Raw genomic sequence first — 24,018 nt, forward strand, 5'->3', positions numbered from 1 at the left:
ATCATAGATGACAAACAGGCTGTCTTGCTCCCTATCATCTCTAACACTCAGCACCGGGGGAACAGATTGCCTGATAGCACTACCTCTGGAGAAGCAAATGGGAAATAGAGCTGTTACCTAGTCAATTTTCCAACTGGTGAAAGTCGAGGAGACACCAGGTAAGATCCAGTGAGGAAAAAAATATATATATATGTATATATATACATATTGTGTATATATATATATATATATATATATATATATATATATATATATACATATTGTGTATATATACATATTGTATGTATATATCAGGTCTGCGTAGTCATCTGTTAAGTTTATGTTTTTATTATATCAGTGTGTCTGAATCCTTTTACTTCCTTGTTTGCAGACATCAACATTCATCCATCCTCAACCCCTTTTCCCATTTTTGCACATGGAGTTGGGATGTCACTTCAGCAGTGACAATCATCTTGAGCCAAGGTTTTACACTGCCGGGTGGCTAGTCCTGCCACAGCAGTTCATTCGTATACTCACTCACACACAGACTCTCTCTATGGCCAATTTAGAGTATCCAATCCACCTACTGCATGTCTTTGGAATTTGGGAGGAAACTGGAGTACCCAGAGAAAACCCACGTGACCACAGGAAGGACATGAAGACTCCACGCAGAAGGCACCCCAGCTGAGAATCAAACCAGAGAACATCTTGCTGTGAGGCGACGATGCTAACTGCTGCACCACCGCGGCCACCCACCTTTGCAGACTTCTCAGGGCAGCTTTTCTCATGGGAATACTACATGTGAAGCCATCTTGGTGCTCTACTTTAAAAGCCCAAGACCTTAATTTTGTAAAAAAAAGGAAACTGAGGTTAAAGCATTCTGAACCTTTTGGTTCATCAGGCATTTAATATGTGTCTTATTAAACATTTGTTTTCTTGAGAACTATAACCAAATTAATTTCTGAGCCATAGTCACAGACATACAACAAATGTTACACTGTGTTGTAACTGGATAGGATTTCACTCAGAATAAACCCATCTTTTATGTCATATGTGCTTTCAGAAGCCAAGTTAAGCCAGTCTTACTAAATCCCAGGTGATTTCTTGAATAGGAGAACACTGATGAGATACTATTTGGAGAGAACTGCTGCAGACAGGAAATTCGGTCAGTTTTCTGTTTCATCCTTGCAGGGATGATAAGGCTTATGTGTTTCTAAACAGACTCTTTCAATGTGTCTGGCAGTTGCCTAGTCTATTGTCCGATAAATATAACAGGTGTTTATCTCATGCTGTTTGAACTGCAGTAGCTTCCCAAGCACTACTAAAATGTCTTGGTGTAAATATTTATGAGGCTTGACACATGGAGAGTTATTAACTCTTTGGATGAACATTATATAATGAATGCTGCATTTCTCAGCAGGGCAGGATTTGATAGGGTTGTACTGTTATTACTGTATGAAAAGGTACTGCTTGGAGTTCTACTTGTATGGTGCAGTACATCTCAAAATGAGATAGTACAACTGTGTGAGCAACCCACAACTTACCATAACAGTTAGTTTAGGAGCCAGAGAAACAGAGTGTGACAGAGACAGATAAAGAGAGAGAGGGAGATAGAGAGAAGAGCATTATAGCAGTCTAGGAACCCAGCTGCCATCCTGCTACATCTAACTGGCTTACACATCTAATTTCTAGCACCATATATAATTGTGTTTTTTAAATTATTGCTTATTTAATGGGAAACGCACAAACCTTGGTTGCGGCTGAAATGGAGATGAAACAGGCCTTATCAGCTTAAAAAAGCACTAGCATGAAAGAGACGTCAGAATGAATGAAAAGCCCACGTGACATGCAGGCATTACACATTACACAAGGTGATGTCAGTATTGCTGGAAAGTCAGAGTCACGACAGGTGAACCACTGAAGGTAAGGGTAAATCCTTATGTTAGATGCCTGGCAACTTTATATATGTCTGGCATTTTACTAAAGAGGACAAAAGATCATTATCAGTGACTCAAAAGTTAGAACACTTATCTTTGATGCGGGAAGATCAGAAGACTGTGGGTTATATTTCGACCCCAGATGTTTAGATTCTTTTTGCAGTATTGTCACTGCAGTGCAACAGCAGGCATGTTCTTCAGTCCTGAGTATGTTGCTGTTCAGATCAGACATTAAACTTAAGTTGCAGCTCCTTGAGTTGAGTCAGGTGAATGTAAAAGGTCGCATAACACCTTATCAGAAATTAATATGGATACTTTCATGACACGCAACATATTATATACCATAAGTCACATCTAAGAGAATAGATTCACAACAGAACATAACAAACCTGTCTGCATATCATGCACAACTGCTCCACCTATCCTATCAGAACCATACCGCTCAACTGTCCAGATTTTTGCCTCATATTTTTGGTATGCTCCTCAAAGTTCATGGCTTTCTAGTAAATCACTGAGGATTTAAGTCACTAATTAATGACCTACAATTGAGTTTCAGACTTCATATCCTTAAGAAAATGCATGCTACCACGAATCTTGTTATTCTAGCAACTTTCTAAGTTTATAAGAGCAATATTTAAACTCTCTTGCTGTTTGTGGGCCTTTGTTCCCCCATTGTTTTAGACTTTGTCCAGATTTCTTGCACTAGGAGGTTGAGAGGTATGGTTAGAATTGGTACTCTCAGGCAATACTATCAGCTAAACTTAGCCCACTTCCCTACCTGTCCAGCAACAATTGTATTAATATAAATGTTATTGTTTGCTCCATGTTCTACCTTTTATTGTAGAGCACCTCACAAATACCTTTACGCCATGTCCAAAACATCTCTTTATAATATTTTACAACATAATTACACCCTGGTATGTTACAGCCAGAGAATTACATCAATGTCAGAGACATTTTATTGTGGAATTATATGGATAAAGTCAAGCACATGCTTACTGAGTACAGTACATGCCAGGATAAGGACTTCATCATCATTAAGGAGTTTTGTTTAACAGCTTTCACATAATTTTACAAATATAATTGAAAAGATATACAGAACTATAAAGACTAGCATGGAATAGACAACGTTTCATCATTTTTCCCCCTGGAAAGATTTTTCCAATGGTAGGAAATTAATATCTATCTTTTGCTGTAATGCTTGATGCATGAATTTATATACAAGTGGCAACCAGTGTGAAAGCCATACATTTGGACCAGTGTGGGAGTGTGCCATAATTCTGCTGTTCAGCTTTTTAGAACAGTATCCTTTATAGATCAGTCAGGTTTACTATCAGAATCTAGAGGTGCCTTCCGTCGAATGGTGCTACATTGAAGTACAATTTCAAAAAGGTTAAACATCAAATGGGAACATAGTGAACTGGTGTCATTGAACATCAAACAAAGCATGTAATCCAGTGGCCACATTTCCATAACAGTGAATGTCAAACCATCGATATTAACATGGTTTCACAAGGGGCTGAAAAAATGTTTTTATGTTCAACATTCTGGTTCGGGATGTGACTATTCAACGAATGTCACTTCTAGATTCTAATAGTAAACCGATCAGTCAGGGTTTATGTTTAAGGCTATTAATAGAATAGTAGATGGAAGGATTATATTTTACAGTATTAATAGTAAAGCGCACTAAAAAAAACAGGTGTTGACTAGTTTCTTCCACTCTGCAGTCTATGCAAGTGTATATCCTTTCCTGCTTAGATTTGTTTTGTATATTTCCTTTAACTATAATATTATGATGGGCTAATCTCCAGAAAAGTCCCATATGCCCCCTTCAGTTTGTAAGTTTTCTTTTCCATATATTAAATTGTCGCATGATACCTTTTATCTGTTTATCAACTCTTGACAGCATAATACATCTCCAGTATATTTTTGTACTGGATCCTCCACTTCTCCTAATCTTGTTTTATGTCATTGTTCCAACCAGATTGTTTCCTGTTATATGTGTATTGTAAACCGTCTTTCCCTCTGGTCTTCCCTCTACAGATTCACCATGATTCCAGACTAGTAACATTTTCAAAACACTGCCTTGGCTAAGAATTATCTGTACTATTTATTTATTTATTGCATTTATTTACTGGGATGGTTGCACTAGGCAAGAAAGCTACCTCTTTTCAGTGGAGGCCTGCTAAGAAAAGCTCCAGAAAAATTACTTTACATAAAGAACATAGTAAACAGAGGTATACAAGTAGTCAACAAATATGTAACATTTAAACATTGCTATAATCCTCAAATGAGGGGAGATAAGAAACAAAGCAAGATGTACTCTATCCAGGCCTCCTAACTCTTTTGTTGTATAAAGAACATATCTTTATATAGGATTAAGCCTTGAATGTCAATGACCTTATTTTTTGTAGGACTTCTCCAAGTATAAATAGCTGACCCACAGACACATTTATTTTTAAATTGGAATATAAGGTAATCTGTGCTTGGAGTACTAGCTGGCTTTACCTTTTAAGACCCATTTGATTTCATCTAAAGTGGTATTTACTACCATCTCCACAATAATAGAAGTGTCTAACCAGTTCACTTCCTAGTTCAGTCCCAGTAGTAATGTCTTCCCTTTATACTACCGTTTCAAGTAACTTTCCACCCTCTGTTATTTTTCTTCCTGATTGCTGTAGACTACAGTTGCATCCTTCAACCTTTCCATATAAACCAGTTCTGTTTGTAAATCCTTTTCCAGCAATGGGTTAACTCTTTCTTTAACCTTGAATTATACATTTATTTTTTGTTAGCCAGTCTTTCTTAATATTTTCATTTTTCTTGTAAATATTGTATTCCTAAATCAAAAAGGTCTAAATAGTTGACTTCCAGCAGTCAAGGCACTCTTGACTCCTTTCTATACAGCCCACGCTGTTCTCTCTTTTCCTCAGCAGCCTTTATTACCTTTTTAGTTTCATCATTAAGCAACTCACAGATTCTCCCAGTCACGGTAACAAAAGCTCATCCCCAAATGATCTTCCCATAAAGTGGGAAAATGAAATTTACCCTCTTGTGTACTCAGGAAATCTACCTCCACTCTCATTATGTGTTTCCTCAATGTCCTTCTTTATGCTACCCTTCCTTAATCTCAAGAATACTGCTGTATGTTCCATAATGCCAATCATCTTACTCCATTTCTGGACATCTTCTAACCACTTATTGCATTAAAAATCCATTGTCACTGAAATTATCCCTTATTGCTTAATTAGCTGTAAGCCTGCTTCCCTTAGAATGTTTAAAATGACTGTTCTGTTCCAGTCCCCATTATTTCTACAACCACTTCCTAAAGGACAATTAACTCAGCTCCACAGATTGAAACCATTAACCATCACAAATTTAGCTAACGAAGTAAAGAAATATTTCTGTGAAGCTGTTTTAGATGGGGACATACAAATTGCACAACCTGAAACACTGCCCCATCAATGAACAACTCGTTAGTATCAACCTTCCAGGACATAAATATAAAAGTCTTTTCATTTTTACTTTCATGTTCTCATGGAATAATATAACAACCCAAATGCAATTCCTCTTGGCAAAATGGCTACAGCATAGTTCCCCCATTATACTTATAGAAGTAGAAGTCCTACATCTTATAGAAATAGAACAGCCTTTTGCTTTCTTAACCAATGCAAAATAGTAAGCTGCATACACTAGTTTTAATACTAATGAAGTTAATAATAAACAGGCTGCAGTCAGCAATTACCTTATATATTTTTTCCAAATAATTTCATTTTCTACTTCCTATCACCCCATCTAGTCTGTACTTCATCTTTCTCGCCATCATCTTCCTTCAGAAAACTCTTCTTCCCCTTTTTGTAGTTCGGATTTGTTTTCAGCAGCAAGGATAGAAATATTGACAAAGGTCTATCATCATGCATATTTAAGAATACTGTATCAACAGTGAAATCACTTTTAGCTTTACTATCCGTTGCAAATTCAGTATACAGAGGCTAATAATTTTCCTCGGTAACCACAGATTTTATATTATGCCCCCTCCCTTCACCCCTATACTGACACTGCCTTTAGTATCAGTTTTGGACACCTCTTGCAAGTGGCTGTCTATCCAAAAATGTTGCTTTTATTTACAAATCTGACAATCAGCCAGTCAAGAATGACTTGTGTGATCCCCTTTCACCACAAAACATCCAGACAGCGTATAGTAAAATCTGTTACAAAGTGCAGCTTATCCACACAGTGTTAAAAGCCTTTATAATTGGGTACAGAAAACCGATGAGTCAGAATATCTAAAACGAATGTATTTAAAATTTATTCACTATTTACCTCAAATAAACTTCCCCAAATGATTGACTAACCATATAGAACTGTGCTATTTCATAAGAGCATAACCCTTGCTGAGCTGTGCTGTGAGCATGCACATTATGTTACCCTACCGAAATCTTGAGCTTTGATGACATGAGCTTCAACCTGCCAACGATCAGAATTGATCGGATCAGTTGTCCAGGAAGTGGTTCCCTATTTGGGGGACTTTTCACCTTTTTTTTTTTTTTTGAATAAGGGCAGCCTCATGGTTGGTATACATACATATGTAAATATATATAAAATGTTTGATGGTGTGGAGGGGCATGTCCCCCATCTCATGGTGCATGGGGACTTGTGTGATTTTCTGCAAGATGTTTTTGGCAATTGCAGCTCAGGGATTCTGATACTCGGTGCAATCTCTTTTGTCCACTCATAGTGGAAGTACATTATTACATACCCTTTAAGGCACCATTCATTTAGTTTTTGGCCTAACGATACCATAAGTATATGGTAATATTTGTTCACTGCATATGTGTTCTCCAGTTTTATATTTTTTGCACCAATTTATTAATTCCAAACACATCACAGTCATAAAATTCAGGTAAAATAATGAAAACATTTCCACAGTAATATGAAGAAACAATAAAAAATGCATATTATGCTTTTATATAAAGCTTTGTGTACTAGTTTAGAACAGTACATGCATTTGCAGAGTTTTTAAGTCTTCACAAACAAACTACAGTTATATGTGTATAAAATGTGTTGTATAATAATAAATACCATTTGACTGATAAATTCTAGCAAGCATAAAACATGAAAGTGGAATTACTGCGAGACACAAAGTTCTCAAAATAATTGCTCAAATAGTATTTATCAGTATTTTATTTTGAACTGTTCTGAATGAAAGTAGTTGTGTCTGTTTAAATCAATGAAGTAATTGTGCAAACAGCAGCTGTCTTGCTTAAAATGGTCAATTGCTTAGGAATGATTATGGAGAAATGCATTCTAAATTCACGACCTGTGTCAAGTATGCTATTTTGAAATACAGTGTCACTACGTTCTGCCAAGTATTTTTTTTTTGCCTTTCTTGTTAAAAATGTAAGCAGGTCCTCCCAGCTATGTTTTTTTTCCATTTATATTTCCATCTGCATTTTCTGTTCAGTACTATTTGAATAATAAATAGAACCTAAAGCCTTCTGTTTACCATAAACACATTACCCTAAATCCAGCAAAATACTATTTTGTTATAAAGAATGTTAACTTCCCCAAGGCTTGGATGAAACACCATTAGCAATTTATGCCTTAAAATATGCAATGTATTTAAGTACTTTTCTCAGAACCAGTAGACTTTTCAGGATATACAAAATTCTTCCTTTTTTTCTGTAAAGGACTTTGTATACCTTTTAGAATGTTCTGGTATTCTGCACTTGCTGTTTATTCTTTAACATACAAATATAGTGCCTTGAAATATAAATGACCAATGAATAGACATACAGGAGTCACATTACTTAAGGGTTATTCCTCTGTATTCAGTAAATTACATCTCAGATAATCTTAATTGGATAACAAAAGAAGACATGACTTTATCTCTTTATCTACACTGACACATTTAAATGGGTTGGTCTTCTGCTCCTTCAGTGACAGCTGTATGAGGAACCAACTTGTCAAACATAATTTGGAGAGGCTGAACTCCACAGTCTCTGTTTTCCATTGGATATCACTATCACTGCAGTTTCTAAGTGTGCATCGGAGGCATTTCCTTTCTTCTGGGAGACTCCTCCCTTCTTGTTTGTGCAAGCCTGGAATTGGTTTATAAAAGTTCAGGGAGTTGGGGTAGGGGCTTGTCCCCACATGAGGAACAGAGGGCTTGCCCCTCCCCTAAAAACATGCTTACATTTAATTATTTTTTTTCCATGGGATTGATTTTTTAATCAGTTTTGTTTAGCAAGCTGGTTTCTTGGGGATATGTAACCTGAGGACTCATAGCTGATGCCACGACAATATAGTATAAATTTTATCTCGCAGATATTTAGAGGAAGCTACTGGCTTTCACTGAATTTGATGTTTGGAAATCTGTGTTAGAGAAAAGTGATCTCTAGTTAAGTCTTATCTATGTTTGTGGCAAACTCTTTATGGCGTCTGTGATTTGATGTTAACGTTAATATCAGTTTCGATATATGTTAGTGGCATTATACATTTGCTAAATAAATTCTGATATCCATCAGTATTTGTTAAGCTTAGGAATACAGCAATGTGTTTGCACCTTGTTTACTAGAGCTTTATGTCATACAGTGTACTGTTTATGGGTATGTATATGTGTATATCTGTACGTATGTGCTGGGAGGGGGGTGGGTGTTGCTAATGCTGCCTGTTAGGAATATAAACAGACAGATGAACATAGACTGAAACATAATCTCAGAGCAGCAGCTCATTTATTTTAGTAATTAGTGGATAATATGTTACAAAGCACAGTTTCAGTGACCAAAAGCATCTCTTAACATGGGCTACTCTAAGATGGCTGCACATCTGGATGCAGCAGTAACAATTTAAGTTAAGGTAGTACAGCTGCCCTGTACAGCTCAGTAGTCTTCCTAACCAAAGATTAAAATTCTGATATTCAGATTCATATGTGAGCAGATATAGACTGTGAGGATTTCCAGTGTACAAAAGTTGCATCCCTTTTTTCAGTGCAGGAAGTGACCTCTTGGGTTGCCTTCTATACGTAAATACTGTCTGCCAGTACAAGAGGCAGCTAAATGTACTGTGTACTACATACACTGATGTTATAAGCCCATATGGCAAAGTGAGAATCAACATAATCACCATAGACAATTGTCAGTTTGATAGGGATGGATATTCAGGGAGAAGTTTAATATATATTTCATGGCAGCTGAATAGCTGGGGGAACAGGGATTTATGCAAAGACGTTTGTGGATAATAATGAATATGCACATCATTAAGTAATTAAACTTAGTAAATGGTGCATAATGAGTATGAGCAGCTACTTGGCAATGGTAGTGGGAGGGGTAAGGATGGTAGTTGGAGGGGTAAGTGGGTTTCTAATTACAAATAGCACTACCATTTTGCATCTGTCAGATCTTTAAGAATGGCTGGTGTGATATTGTATAATAGGAGTATGGGTTTTCTAAAGCAGGAATTAACCTAAGTACGAGAAGGTCGGTACTGCTGTTGAAGATTTTGATTAAATAAGTTTATTGAAATAAAAATCTGCTGACTTTTAAGCCCACTGAGAACTGATCTGCACACACTCCATTTTTCAATGGAACTAGAAGCAGGTCTCTATTAGACCACAGCCTTCTCCACCCAAATGTCATCCATGAAATAAAGCAAGTGTCTTTGTTCAATGGATATGCTGGCTAGCAAAATCAACCAGCCATGGAATCACCCAGTAAAACGCTACATTTCAGATTTCACTGAAGTATGGTGTACATGCCTTTCTTTACCAAAGTAAACTGCAATTATTCTGAAGTAAACAGTGAAACATCTTAACAGTAGAGGGTGTGAAATGTAGGACATGGCCTCTTAATGTAGTTTACTGTAACTCGGCAACAGACTGGAAACCAGAGAACAGGTTAGTAATATGGGAATAATGATCTGGCTAAATAATGACCTGGCTAAATGATAACCTGGCTAAATTCATACTTACTGATCCTTCATTTAACAAAAGTGAAATGCTCTATTCTCCTCAGTACAGGTTACCCTTATTTTCATTTTATATTATCTCAATATTAAATACATGGGAGGAAACAAAATATTCTATATTTGGTTAGGCAGCCATAAGTGATTTCTGAGAGCAAAGTTTGAGTTTACTTTTGTTTCATGGCTACACTAACATGGATTAATGCAGTTAACCGGGGAAGAAAGTCATTTGTTATGTCTATATTGCATGACAGAGAAACCCCCTTCTGTTATTCATCTGTGTTGCAAAAGGATTCTCTTGGAAAGATTAGTTATTATGCCCTGTACTGCATTTATGTTCTTTGTTATGTTATTGCATCTGTGTACATGAAACACTTCAGCAGAGCACCATGATGTTGACAAAACTGTTTAAAAGCATTTAACAGGAAGATGATTTCTTTTGGCTGTATTGTTTCTTCTTGCACTATTACTCAATTTCATTCATTTTGTTGTCACTGAACTGAAGTGCCATCATCATTTTGATTTCAACCAGATTTTTGTTGTAATGATGACTTGTATTCAGCATTATAGCAAATGTGACATATGTAGACTAGTGAAGATTAATTCATGTCAGCAATTAAGCACTGCCAACCACAAGATTCTTGAAGCATAAAAGGTGTATTTTCTCAATGACTAGGTATCTCTTAATTCATCTACAAGCAAATCTTGCTCGCAAAGGACACAGCTACTGTGCCAAACAAGGTTGTGAACGGGTTAAAATCATAGCCCACAAGACTTCAAAGGATAGCAGGAGATGTTCTTCCAATCCATTCCCAGCAAATGACCCTAAGATACTGGCTAAGCACTTGTCTGTTTCTCCACGTCTGTCTTCACCCTGCATTCAGTGTGGTGCCTCTAAGGTATGATAATCTTACACTTTTCATGTGTTCAAGGAATAGATGTAAGCATTAAGTAATCTAGGGAAAACTGCATATTTTGTGTCGAGCTATGAGCAGCTGATTTTTTTCTTGAGTGCAGCATAATGTATTTGTTCAGTGTTAAATGCAGGCCATTATTTACAGTCAGAGCAAATTAAGTGCAGTTATGTGAATATCCTGTTTAATCTTTTTTAAGACTCTGGCATAATTAGTATAATATGAGGTGTGCATTGAGAATGTTTTTCTTGTGTGTGGCATTATTAAAGGCTAATTTGTACAAACTTACCGTAACAACATAACAAGGAAATTCTAGGTTTTGAAGGGATTACAGACTTAAACAGTCTAGAAGACATTTTTATGAATTTCAGTTCATTAATTTAAAGCACAATAATAAAAAATTATGCCTTTTTGGCTGCAGTGACTTCTTTATATCATGATGGTAGCCTAAATACATTTTGATTGCTGTTAAGTCGATTACTCTAGTTACTTCAGCTGGGTATGTGCCAAGACAACAGTGGTTTATGTATTTTTTCAGTGTTAAAAAATGAGTGATATGGTACATTTTGTACAACTAGGTTTATGGCAAAAACACAAGAAATCTGAATTTAGCTCATCCATAATTTGTGATGTATAAGTTTGGCTTAAATACCCACATATAGGTTAGGAATATATACTTTTAATAAGAATCAACATTATGTCATCTTGCACCTAGTGTGCAAGAAATCCGTCATGTTAGCTCTGGCAACTTAAAAAAAAAATCTGTCAGTGTTTATTCAGTTTGAATATAGGGGTGTTATCATTTGTTATAGCAAGCACGGCATTAAATTGTCGGCATAAGCCATATCCTCACCAATAGCTTTTCAGGTAATTGCAGACTGGGCTGCTGCACTTTATGAAGGCATACTGATTTCTGATTTCCTTCACTCCTCAATGTTGTTAAGTTATGATTTCTATGTTTTATACCAGGTTGCTATTACAAGTGATCCTTCTGTGAGATACGTGAAGATCGAAATTCACTCTCAAAGCGCTGGAGACAGACGTCGAAATCTAAAGTCAGCCTTCATTAAGGTAGATTTTAACAAGATAATCTCAACAGGCCTGTTAATTTACATTAATGCATGTCAGTGGGAACACAAAACAGACAACAACTGTATTTTTCAGTCTTAGATTTTTTCAGAATTCCGATGGTAGATGCAAGCATATCTTCCTTTGGAATTTTTCACTTGTCTTGTCTGTATTACCTCTTAAAAGTAAACTAAGGACAACCCCTGCTCTTGCTTTTAAAGTTAACTTCTATTCACCTTTGTAAAGATAGATATGATAAATTAGTACTTTTGAAAGATTAGATATTATTGTTCTGAGACAAAAATAAAAAGCAGTTTTGAATTGCCTTTTCAGTCTTTGCTTCAATACCTGCATACTAAACCAACAGGAATAGCGTCTTGCCACACGGAAGGTTCCCTTTACTTCATTTTGCAATCCTTAATTTATTTTCTCAGTTTACTGCAAGCTAAATGAATTGCTAATTATTAGAGTCTACACTTTATTTTATTATATAAACCTTTATGTTATGATACAATGTTATGATACAAACTATTAGAGTAGTGTAACAACTACACTGACATTAACTATAAAAATAGGTTTAGATATCAAGCAAGATTCAAGGGGGGAAAAGGGAGGTGCACAGCTACATGTAATGTGATCCCATTCACCATGGTTTTCAGTAATTATCTATTGTTGCAAAATAAACTTTGTAGCACAGATCTAAAACCTGGTTGATTTGAATGATTTTTAAAATAAAAGGAGTGCTTGCTACATCATCTGTTCACAGTTAGCAATATTGTAGTTGATATTTCCCTTGTATTTCCCTTGTCATGACTCATGTCAGAAGAAAACCATTTAAACTTGTGTTGTATTTTGTGTATGTAACAATTACCTCCCCTGAGATTTGCCAGCCTTTGGAGTTTCTTCTAGAATTACGTGGAAGTCATGCTGTGATATGAAAAATGCCCTTTCCTGTTATTATTGTTTCTTCATAAGGTTGCCAGATTCCATTTACTATATTTTTTCTCTATGTAAACTTTTTATTAGACACTATTTTTACTTTTTATTTGTTACTGTACTGGAGCTTTTCTCCCCGGGCCTCTACTGAAAATGGACATATATCCAGTTGGACTAGCCCGGTCAACAAATGTAAAATAAATAAATAAATGATAAGTGAAGTGGCATGTGTCTGTTTGATGATATGCATAAGGCACATACAACCACATCCACATCTCTACAGAATTTCCTTTCTTCATCCATTCTTACTAACCTAGTACCCACTACTGTGTCATTCTGTGATAGCAATACCAGGACGTTGCACTTTGCTTTTTTTATGGTAGTAACCAAACCAATAGATATTTGATTGCCTTCCTCATACAGTGAGATGTAGCACTTCACCCCACCATCACCAAGTCCATGCCATTTATCAGGCTCCAACTATGCTGCAAGAAGCTGTATTTGATACCTACATTTTATGTAATGCTTACTGTATTGTGGGGCAAGAGCAAACCTTGACTGTTGCCCCTTTTGTGTATGTTTTAAGGCACACATATATTACCAAACTCTTGTAGTCACATAATTATCCCAAATCCAGATGCCATTGAAACAAGTTCTTGATAAAGTAGTGTATGGTTTAGTCCTGAAGTTTCTTTCTATTGAAAGTTTCAAGAGTGCCATAGTTCCTTGATTAATAATGCAGATTTCATAACATTTAGCTGTAAAACAATACAAAGCAGTATTTTGCCTGATGGCATTTCAAATGGAAGCAAAATGCAAAAGTGACAAAATCCAAGTGTTTTAAATTTCAAAACTTTTAATTAAGATTTTTTTAAACAACACAGAGGATAGGTTGTTGAAAAGTAATACAATAATTTATTTTCATTAAATGGTGGAGGATTTATGGAAAAGTCTTCTTGCAGAGTCCTTATGTTCAGAAGCAGAGAGGGAATAAAACAGTGCATGGAACAGACACAGAGTTTATTTATTTTTTTATTTTTTATTTTATTTTACATTTGTTGACCGGGCTAGTCCAGCTGGATTTATGTCCATTTTCAGTGGAGGCCCGGGGAGAAAAGCTCCAGTGGTTTTTACAAGTTTGCACAGAAATAGGCATAAGATAACATTTATAAACAGAGTAAGTTAATACATGTAATACACAAATATGAATAAGATTGAAACAGAGAGAAAAGATAAAATGTCTTTTCAAACAAGGAATAATAGAGATTATTTTTTTTTGTCATACTGTATATATGAGATAACATATGTCTACATAGATTAAAGGTGGTTGAGGAGGAGATGTATAGAAAAGGTTATGGTGGTAAGGGGGGTTAGTCGGGGTTTGTGCAAGGACAAAGCCATTGTGCTTTTAAGTGACTTTTTAGTTGATTTTTAAAGAGAGGTAATGATGAGAGAGATGTCAGTTTTGTAGGAAGTTTGTTCCAAATTGTCCCAAAGAGTTTGTGAAGAGAGAATCTCCTGCCTTGTTGTGGGATTTCTGGGTTGTAACTAGTAGTTTATTTGCTGAGCGCAGGTTTGAAAGGTTTGTATAGGGGGAGATGAGGCTAGTGAGAATAGGAGTATTAGTAGGCTGGTATAGAATTTTATGTGTGATTGAGAGTTGTTGAAATTTTAGTTGGTTATTTAGTTCAAGCCATCCTAGACGTTTTAGGTTTAGACAGTGATGTGTTCTGAATGAGGACCCAGTAGCAAACCTGGCAATGTTGTTATATGAAGTGGACAATTTGTTTAGGTTGCTTTTGGAAAGATTAGTGAAAACTGGGGAGGCATAGAAGAGAGTGGAGCTCAGATGGGTTTGGGCAACAGTAGTTCTGGCTTCAGGGGTAAGAAAAGGTTTTATCCTATATAAGGATCCCAGTATTTTGTTTACAGTTTTGATGGTGGCATTAATGTGAGTGCCAAAGTTGAGGTTGTGGTCAATCAGTACACCTAAGAGTTTTGTAGTTGTGTCGGGAGCTATGATTGTCCCATCGATGGAGGTAATAGAGAAGTGTAATGGGGTGGATTTGTTAGTTGGTGTAAATAGTAATAGTTTGGTTTTTTTGGCATTGAGGAGGAGGTAATGTTCTTGGAACCACTTTTCTACTTGGTTGAAAACTGATTGGGTGATATTATGGAGCTCAGATGAAGTGGTTGCTTTACAGATGAGAGTGGAGTCATCTGCATATTGTATGCAGGTGGGTAGAGGAAGATTAGTAGAAAGGTTGTTAATGAAAATGGAGAAGAGTAGAGGTTCCAGGATAGAGACTTGTGGGACACCCAGAGTGGTTCTTTTCACCATGGAAATGAACTCTAGAAAGACTATTCCTTCTGTTTTTGCAGAGAGAAAGGTAGCTGGCAGAAAGTGTTGCATGCTGCAGTCCTTATCTGTCAGAAAATTCTGTACAGAGTATCTCTTAATTTGTCAACTGAATGACTTGAGATCAGGTAAGAAGAGCCCACTGACTTCAATCACTGAAAACAGCCCAACAAAAATATAAACCTTCATCAAAATCCCACAGTGCCACAGTTGGATTTATTTAGTTGGGGTTGTTCACCTTCTACATTGGAAGTATTGAGATTTTGACCCCCCCCCCCTCATTCAGTCATGCTGCAGTAAGTCAGGGATTTACCAAAAAAGATTCTGTGTAATACTTTTTATTTAGTTTACCATATATCATCTATGCAGATTAAACCTCAAAATGGGTACTGGACATTCTTATCTTGTTTAAAAAAAGATGTTCTTGTAACAACATCTGATTATTTGACATGCATGATTTTTTTATCATCAAGTAATGTTTGCAGGTTTTCTTTTCTAAAGATCCTGCAGTTTCCATTCTTATTTAAATGTGTGCAGGTGTCATTGCAGACGTTGTTCACATACAGTATGCTTTTATCTTTCATAATATGTCTAGCTTTTCCTATCACTACATTGACGGCATTTCATTTATTCCAGTATTATTTTGATTCACTTTTTAATGTGTTTTGTATTCTAATAAACCTTTCACACTATTTTCTCATTGCACTTCTGCACAATGGTGGTGATCTTGGCAGGTAGAAAGTGATAAAGTTTCAAAAGAGCATAATTTACTCTTTCTTACTATTGGGAAGCATTAAATCAAGCCATTCAATTTTACATGACAGGTTTACCACGGGTATGCACAAATATTTCTCTGTTCTGGAATTTGGATAAGGGTCAACCGCCAGTCTACAATGACTTTCTTACTTGAGAAAGAAGAAACTGTGTCACTGAAATTCACCAGTCAGAAAGTCTGTCTTGAAGGCTTTAGCACCAGTGAGCATATCATTTTTACTAAGCTAAGAAGTACAGTGGCATTCCTGTGGTGTTCATCTTTGTTACCTAATGAAATCCAGTCAGGATAGGGAAGGGTGGTTAGGATGCTTGCCCTTTATACTGTGTTACATTGTTAGTACTGGAATATAAATCAAAGCACCTTGTAAGGTTAGAACCCACAGTTTTCTGAATTTCCCAGCAAAGATATGCCACCTACTGATGAGTATGATTGTGTTGCTTAAATGTTTATGCATATTAGCAAGAAAGAAAAGAAAAAAGAAAGTAAACCCTTATATTTTCAGAAAAGTAATTGAATGTCTTAAAACAAAGCCAGGCTGAAGTTAACTTCAGAAAGTGCAAGAGGGAGTTAAATATTAGGGAAGCTGTATATCTATACAAGTTTTGTGTGTTTGTGTGTGTCGTCTGTGTACATGCATGTATGTCTGTCTTGCACACACATATATCCATATGCGCATGTATGTGTGTGTGTGTGTGTGTGTACATATATATATATATATATATATATATATACATGTGTGTGTGTGTGTGTGTGTGTGTGTGTATATATATATATATATATATATATATATATATGTGTGTGTGTGTGTGTGTGTATGTGTATATATATATATATATATATATATATATATATATATATATATATATATATATATATATATATGCATTGCACTACTTTTGCTGAATGGTGCTTTGGCCGTCATCTCTTTAAGCTGCCACAATTTTGTCAACATCTGTCAATGAAAGTAGCAGATCAGAGGATTCTCAGAGTTGGCGAATTTGCCCTTTCCCTGAGAATTCTCCAGTCTCAGAGTTAGGGTATATAATAAGCAAGGAGTGGGGGGGGGCACAGAGGGGCTTGCCCCCTTGTAAAAAACAGTGGTTCTTTTGTCTTTTGTTTAAAAGTTTTTGCATGCACCAAGATTCATTCTTGGTACATGCATATTGGCGTGTCGACCTGCATAGTGCTGGCCATTTGGTGTCGACATTATGCATGTCAGTATTAGTGTCATTCAACAAACTTAAATAAATCCAGGTGTGCGGATGTATATAAGCTTTTGGATGGAGATCGCAGTACTGTGAATATCGGAAAATTTACCCTTTTTGCCACTGTAGTATGATCTCAGAGTTGGTATATATAATATGCAAGGGGTGAGGGGGTGCAGAGGGGGGCTAGTCCACAGCAAAAGCAGATAAATAAGCTAGATTTTGTTGTTTTTTTGAAGTTTGAGTTTTTGGAAGCTCGATCTTATCGTCTCGACAATATGAATTTCGAGTTTTTGAAAACTCTAGCTTCTGACATAAAACTCTATGCATCACCCATACTTACAAATCTTAGACAGTCAGACCTACACAAACACGAAGCCTGCTACAATAAAATCGCAAAATTTGCCACTGGTGCCTCCTATCGCAGCCACCACTGTGTCTCCCTTAGAGACTTTGACTGGCTTGAACTCCCACAACTCCTACACCAAACTCAACTCACCTTTGCTCATAAACTAGTAAACCACCCTCTCTGAATCCCATCTCTCCATACAATTCTCCAACCCTACCACTCTTCCAGACCACTACACTCTTGCAACAAAAATCTACTCCAGGTCACCAAAGCCAAAAACTCAGTAGGTAAAGCACTATTTTCTTGCGCTATATCAAAGCTTTGGAACAACCTTCACACTACCATAATTACCCTTCCTTCTTGCAGTCTTTTCAAGACTGCACTTAAATCTCACCTAAGTTCTCACTGGCTTTGTCCTTGTCCAAACCCAGACTAATTAACCCCTGCCCTTAAACCCTTCTCTCCTTTCTCAGATTTAGACGGAGTATCCCCTCTATCACTATAAAACTGAACTGAAGATTACTCACTGCTTGTTAATCAGTCCAGGATTTAGTTAATCATTTAGTTTATTATTATTGTTAACTACTTACTGTTTAAAAAATTTGTAGCGCTGTGTTTTACTTCTTTCTCAATGTTGTAATTAGAGCTTACTACTCAATTGTAAGAATTTGCTCCTGTATTTCTCCATGTCATGATCACCTCTACTGTATACATACCGTGATTGTTATCGTTTGCCATCTACCATGTCTTTCTGTGGAGCTTCTCTCCTTGGGCCTCTGCTGAAAAAGGACATGTGTCCAGTCGGAATTTCCCGGTAAACAAATGTAAAATAAATAAATATATAATGTTCTTCATTCCACATTGCTGCAGTCCTAACCATTGGGTAGTCCGCTGTCCAGTCGGCCCGAATACCAAAGTATATGGCTGACGTCGGTCAAGGCGCATTAGACTGATGTCAGGACGTCAGGGTACTAATGCGCATGACCGACGTCATATCCTCAGTCTTTTTTGCCGCATGGTCCGATGCAGAAGCAGTTTTGCGAGTGCAGGTTGGCGTTCTGAAATTTTCTGAAGTCGGAGTTTCAGACTGAATCAAAGTTGGCTAAGTACCCCGTTGGGGAACATTTTGGTTTTTTCTTGCCTCAGTATTTAACCGGATGTCAGAAAAAGTGAATAACTGTATTTCTTGTGGGAAACAGATACCTCATAGGGATTACCATACTTTGTGTATACCTTGTTTAGGGCCTGAGCACGACGTTGTTGGATGCCGCTCTTGTGCTAGATTTAACAAACGCACTATTAAGAGAAGGTTAGACTGTGCCAGGTTAGTGTTTGGGAAGCGTTGTAATTATAAAATGCCGTCGGATGCTCCGACGCCCGCTTCATCCAAAAAGCGCAAGGACAAAGCAGCAAAGCCTAGGGTTGAAGAACCAGCAGTCCCGGACGTCGGTTCTTTAGAAGGCTCAGTGGAGCCAGAGGTTTTGCCAGGAGTTTCTGTGGAGTCTCAGGCAGAGACTTTACTGTTGCAGGATGTGCCCTCTCAGGAGGTAGGCCAGGCTGAGGGGGCTTCTCAGGTAGCTGTTCTTCCCTCTCTTCCTAAGGTAGTTAGAGCCTCTCCTTCTGTTTCCAAGACTACTTTGAGAGGTAGGCCAAGTTTAGCTTCAGTGGGGGCTTCTCCTAGCACTTCAGGTTCTGTGCCTAAGAAACATATGCTTAAAATGGCAGAGGATTTGATTACTATGATTAGAGGTTCTATGCCCCCTCCTGATAAGAGGCCTAGGGTGGAGCCTGAGTTTGAGAGTTTTGAACAGTGTTCAGAGGCTTCTGAGTCTTCGGCTGAAGACTTGCAGGAGTATCCTCATTATTCTGATTCGGATGTGGATGATTCCACTCCTTCAGCTTCTCCTCCTGAGGATTTTTCATTTTCAGAGACTCTGCATTCCATGAGGGAGCATTTTAAATGGGAAGGCCAAGATTTCTCTGATTCCAGGAAGAGGCTTAGGGAATTCTTGTTTTTACCCCAGCATAGGCCCTTAGCTATACCTCCTGTGTTGAATGTGGTGGAAGATGTTTTTGCAGAGGCTTCCCTGAACCCGGATTCTTTGCCTCCTGCCCCTGTTAAACCTGATAGGTACTATAGGGTGCCTGAAGCTCATAAGTATCTTTTTAAGAGTCCTAGGGCAGACCCAGAAATTATTTCTCAGGGGCCTAAAGGTGTTAAGGCCTCTGTTGTTAAAAATCCTGTTCCCTCTGATAAAGAGGCTAGGGCTTTGGATAGATGGGGAAAGAAAGTGTATACTTCTTCCACTTTAGCCATGAGGGCGTTGAATTGTCAGTTTCACATGCTAAAATATCAAAATTATCTCCTTTCACAATTGAAATCTAAGGTGGATGCTCTGGCGGAAGGTATTGAGTGTAAAGAGTTGCTGGATTTAGTTCATGTGTCTGAACAAGTGGGTAAGCATTCTTTGCAATGTGGTTTTGATGCTGTGCAGGCCTCCTCGAGGGTGGCTGCCACTGGTTCTGTTCTTCGCAGGCACGCTTGGTTGAGGGATCAGAATTTAGCTGAGCATGTTAAGACAAGGATTTTGGATGCTCCTTTACAGTCTGATGTGTTGTTTGGTTCGCCTGTAGAAGCAGTTTTAAAGAAAATGGAGGACAAGGCTAAATCTATGCAGACTGTTAAAGATTTTTTGCAGGTGCAGCCTCCAAAGTTTAGCAGAAATTGGCCTACTAAGGGATGTACATATCCTGCTTATGATTCCCAGTCTAGGGGTAGGTCTAGACGTGGTAGGGGCAGAGCTCAAGGTTCTTTTAGGCCTAGAACAGGGAGTTCTCCTGCTCAGACTTCTGGTGAGGGCAGGGGTCAGTCCTTTCGTAAACAGACCCAATGACCTGCCTTTTCAGCTGCCAGTACATTCTCGTCTGGCAGCTCCTTTGGGAGGAAGACTGTCTCTTTTCAAAGAAAATTGGGATTTAATTACTCAAGACAGATGGGTTTTGGATATCATTCACCACGGTTACAGGTTTTATTTCCATACCTTGCCCCTTTCAAAGGCATGCCAGACGTTCCTCCTCCACAAAGGAAAGAGGCTCACAAGCAAATTTCTCTGTTACTCCAAATAGGGGCCATTCAGCCAGTCCCTGTACCAGAAAGGGGCCTAGGATTTTATTCTCGCCTGTTCCTAGTACCAAAGAAGGGGAACACGTGGAGACCAATTTTGGATTTATCTATCCTCAACACTTATCTGGACATTCCCAAGTTCAAAATGTTGACGTTACAACAGCTTTTACCTCTGCTGGGCAAAGATCACTGGATGGTAACTTTAGATCTCAAGGAAGCTTACCTTCATGTGCCTATAAGACTAAGTTGCAGGAAGTATCTGCGTTTTCGAGCTGGAAATTCTCATTATCAGTTCTCTGCATTGCCCTTTGGCTTATCTACTGCGCCCAGAGTATTCACAAAGGTTCTGGCTCCAGTGATAGCTTACTTCAGGCTAAAAGGAATTCAAATCTATCCTTATTTGGACGACTGCCTGATTCTGGCTCAAGAAAAGGAAGACCTTCTACAGCATTTGGAATATGTCATAGCAGTGCTAAGATGCCTAGGGAATTCTGTGAACGAAATAAAGTCCAGTTTAGTACCCTCTCAAGACATGTGCTTTCTGGGTGTGAGACTGAATACAGCAGCCCAGATGGCCTTTTTAACCCCGGACAAACAAAAGAATCTTTCCAGTTACTTCCATCAACTATCTCTTCAGTCCGGGCTGACTGCAAGGACAGTCCTTCAAGCCTTAGGGTTCATGGCATCTTGTATTCTGGTGCTTCCCAATGCCAAACTGCATATGAGGAAGCTGCAATGGTATCTCAAAAATGTATGGACACAGCACTGCCAGGATTTGGACACTGTCATTCAAATAATACCTTGCATTCAAAAAGAATTTTTGTGGTGGGCTCAGGAATGTCACCTAAACAAGGGACTCTCTGTGACCCGGCCAGAGGCGAGTCAGATTTTAACGACAGATGCCTCAGACATTGCTTGGGGAGCTCATCTCAATGGAAAGTGGATACAAGACAAGTGGCCTGCCAGACTACAGCATCTACATATCAACATGAAGGAGATGTTAGCAGTCCAGTTTGCATTAATGGCTTTCAAGGAGTTACTTCTTCCAGGGCAGGTGTTGATTCTAACAGACAACACAACTGTCATGTGGTACATCAACAAACAAGGGGGAACACATTCTTATCCTCTATGCAGGCAAGCAATGATTTTATGGGAAACTGCGCTCAGCTTGCAACTAACTCTTCAGGCAAGGTTTCTGCCGGGAGCACAGAACTCCTTAGCAGATGTGTTAAGCAGACAAATCATGGATCCCCACGAGTGGAAACTGGATCTTCATGTATTTCAGAAATTGACAGTGTCATGGGGAACTCCAGACATAGATCTGTTCGCTTCTCCACTAAACCACCAGCTGCCAAAGTTTTGCACAAAGGGGTTTCATCACACAGCTTGGAAAGTGGATGCTCTTTCTTTCAGTTGGAAAAATCTTCATGTGTATGCCTTTCCACCTCTGCCTCTTCTTCCAAAGGTGCTCCTAAAGGTCAGACAAGACAAGCCAAGGATGATTTTAATAGCTCCAGATTGGCCTCGGCAACACTGGTACCCACTACTAAGGAGTCTGGTAAGGAAGCCTCCATGGCCTTTACCTTTGATTCCACATCTGTTATCTCAGAAGGACGGTCACCTGCTCAATGTCAAGCTTCACTCTCTTCATCTAACAGCCTGGCATATTCTGTTTTGAAACACAGCAGGTCTCAACTTCCTCAACAAGTTTTAAATGTGATTATGGAGGCCAGAAGACCTAGTACAAGGAAAGTGTATGAAAAATGGAAGAGATTTTTATTTTGGAGTGCAGCAAAGAATTTGGAGATTTGAGCCTAATTTGAGTGTGGCTCTTCAATATCTTACTGAGTTATTGGACAAAGGTTTGTCCTTCTCTTCCATTAAGATTCATGCTGCAGCAATTTCAGCTCACTATGATTGTGACCCACCATTGTTTTCGCATCCTTTGTTCAAGCAGTTTCTTAGAGGGGCAAAGAATATAAGACCCCCGTAGAGCTCCTACTCCTGCTTGGGATCTCAATTTTGTGTTGGAAAAACTTACTCTACAACCTTTTGAGCCTGCGGCTACTGCTGAATTGAAATACTTGTCATGGAAGACTGCTTTTTGTTGGCTATTACTTCTGCAAGAAGGGTTTCTGAGTTGCAGGCCCTTATGGCAGTAGAGCCCTTTTTGATTTTCCATAAGGATAGGGTATCATTACGTACTAATCCTTCCTTTATGCCTAAGGTGGTTTCTAGTGTGGCTTTAAACCAAACTATTCATTTGCCTACTTTCTATGCAGATCCCCAAAATAAGGGGGAAAAGATTTTGCACACTTTAGATGTACATAGGCAGTTGCGTTATTATTTAAGCAGGACTAAGGATTTCAGGCAGTCTCAGCAGTTGTTTGTTTCTTTTGCTTTGAGTTCTCAGGGCAAGCCTGTGTCTAAGCAAACTATTTCTAAGTGGATTGGGTTTTGCATTTCATTTTGTTATTCCCATCATGGCAAGGAGATTCCAGCTGGGATTAGGCCTCATTCCACTAGGGCTACTGCCACTTCAACAGCATTTCTAAGGGGGGTGGCAACTAAGGATACTTTCTCTAAGCATTACCACCTTCCTCTCTACTCTAAATCTAGGGCTGGTTTTGCCACAGCTATTTTGCAAGGCATGTTGACAGCTCCTGCTTCCTTATGATTTGCCAGCCTCCCTTTCCTCTGCTTTGGGATTCTACCCAATGGTTAGGACTGCAGCAATGTGGAATGAAGAACATAGTACAATTTTGTACCTACCATAAATGTAGATGTTCGAGGATACACATTGCTGCAGTCCAATTTTCCCTCCCTCCTTCCCCTCTGTGTTTAGGGGTGGTGGTGTGGGTTAGGATATACTCTTGTACATTTGTATATATTGTATATATGTTTGGTGCAGGGTTTTTTTGGTTTTTTGGTTTGGGCCTTGTCTTTTTAGGGTCTTCTGACATCTGGGGCAAGAAAAGACTGAGGATATGACGTCGGTCATGCGCATTAGTACCCTGACGTCCTGACATCAGTCTAATGCGCCTTGACCGACGTCAGCCATATACTTTGGTATTCGGGCCGACTGGACAGCGGACTACCCAATGGTTAGGACTGCAGCAATGTGTATCCTCGAACATCTACATTTATGGTAGGTACAAAACTGTACTTTATGCAGTATCAGAGTGGGTGTATATAATTAGCAGGGGGTGTTAGGAGTTGTGGCAAATGTATTTTTTTTCGTTGAGTTCTCTTTAGTTTTCCCATCTCTCATCTTCCTTTTTGTTTCTAGTATTTTCTTTTCATTTTTCTTTTTAATCAACTATTGTATAATATTCTTTCCCAGCTCTTTCTTCCTTGTTTGATTATAAGGCCAGTAAACATATTTCTCTTCATATCTGCCAAAGAAATAT

General features: G+C 38.2%; 2 protein-coding genes across 3 annotated transcripts in view; both read left to right on the plus strand.

The window, feature by feature from the left end:
* The window catches only part of LOC122807037 (cell surface hyaluronidase-like), a 615,869-nt gene that overhangs the window by 553,430 nt on the left and 38,421 nt on the right, over nt 1-24,018 (plus strand). Inside the window, exons 21-22 of the mRNA XM_044077936.1 lie at nt 10,555-10,777; nt 11,762-11,863. Of these exons, the coding sequence (XP_043933871.1) occupies nt 10,555-10,777; nt 11,762-11,863 (325 nt within the window). The remainder of the gene's footprint in view (nt 1-10,554; nt 10,778-11,761; nt 11,864-24,018) is intronic.
* The window catches only part of LOC122807038 (cell migration inducing hyaluronidase 1), a 378,711-nt gene that overhangs the window by 106,963 nt on the left and 247,730 nt on the right, over nt 1-24,018 (plus strand). The gene's annotated exons all lie outside the window — the stretch shown is intronic.

This window comes from Protopterus annectens, chromosome 7.part0, assembly GCF_019279795.1.
Source record: "Protopterus annectens isolate FY-2018-M chromosome 7.part0, PAN1.0, whole genome shotgun sequence".
In the NCBI taxonomy this organism is placed as follows: domain Eukaryota; kingdom Metazoa; phylum Chordata; order Ceratodontiformes; family Protopteridae; genus Protopterus; species Protopterus annectens.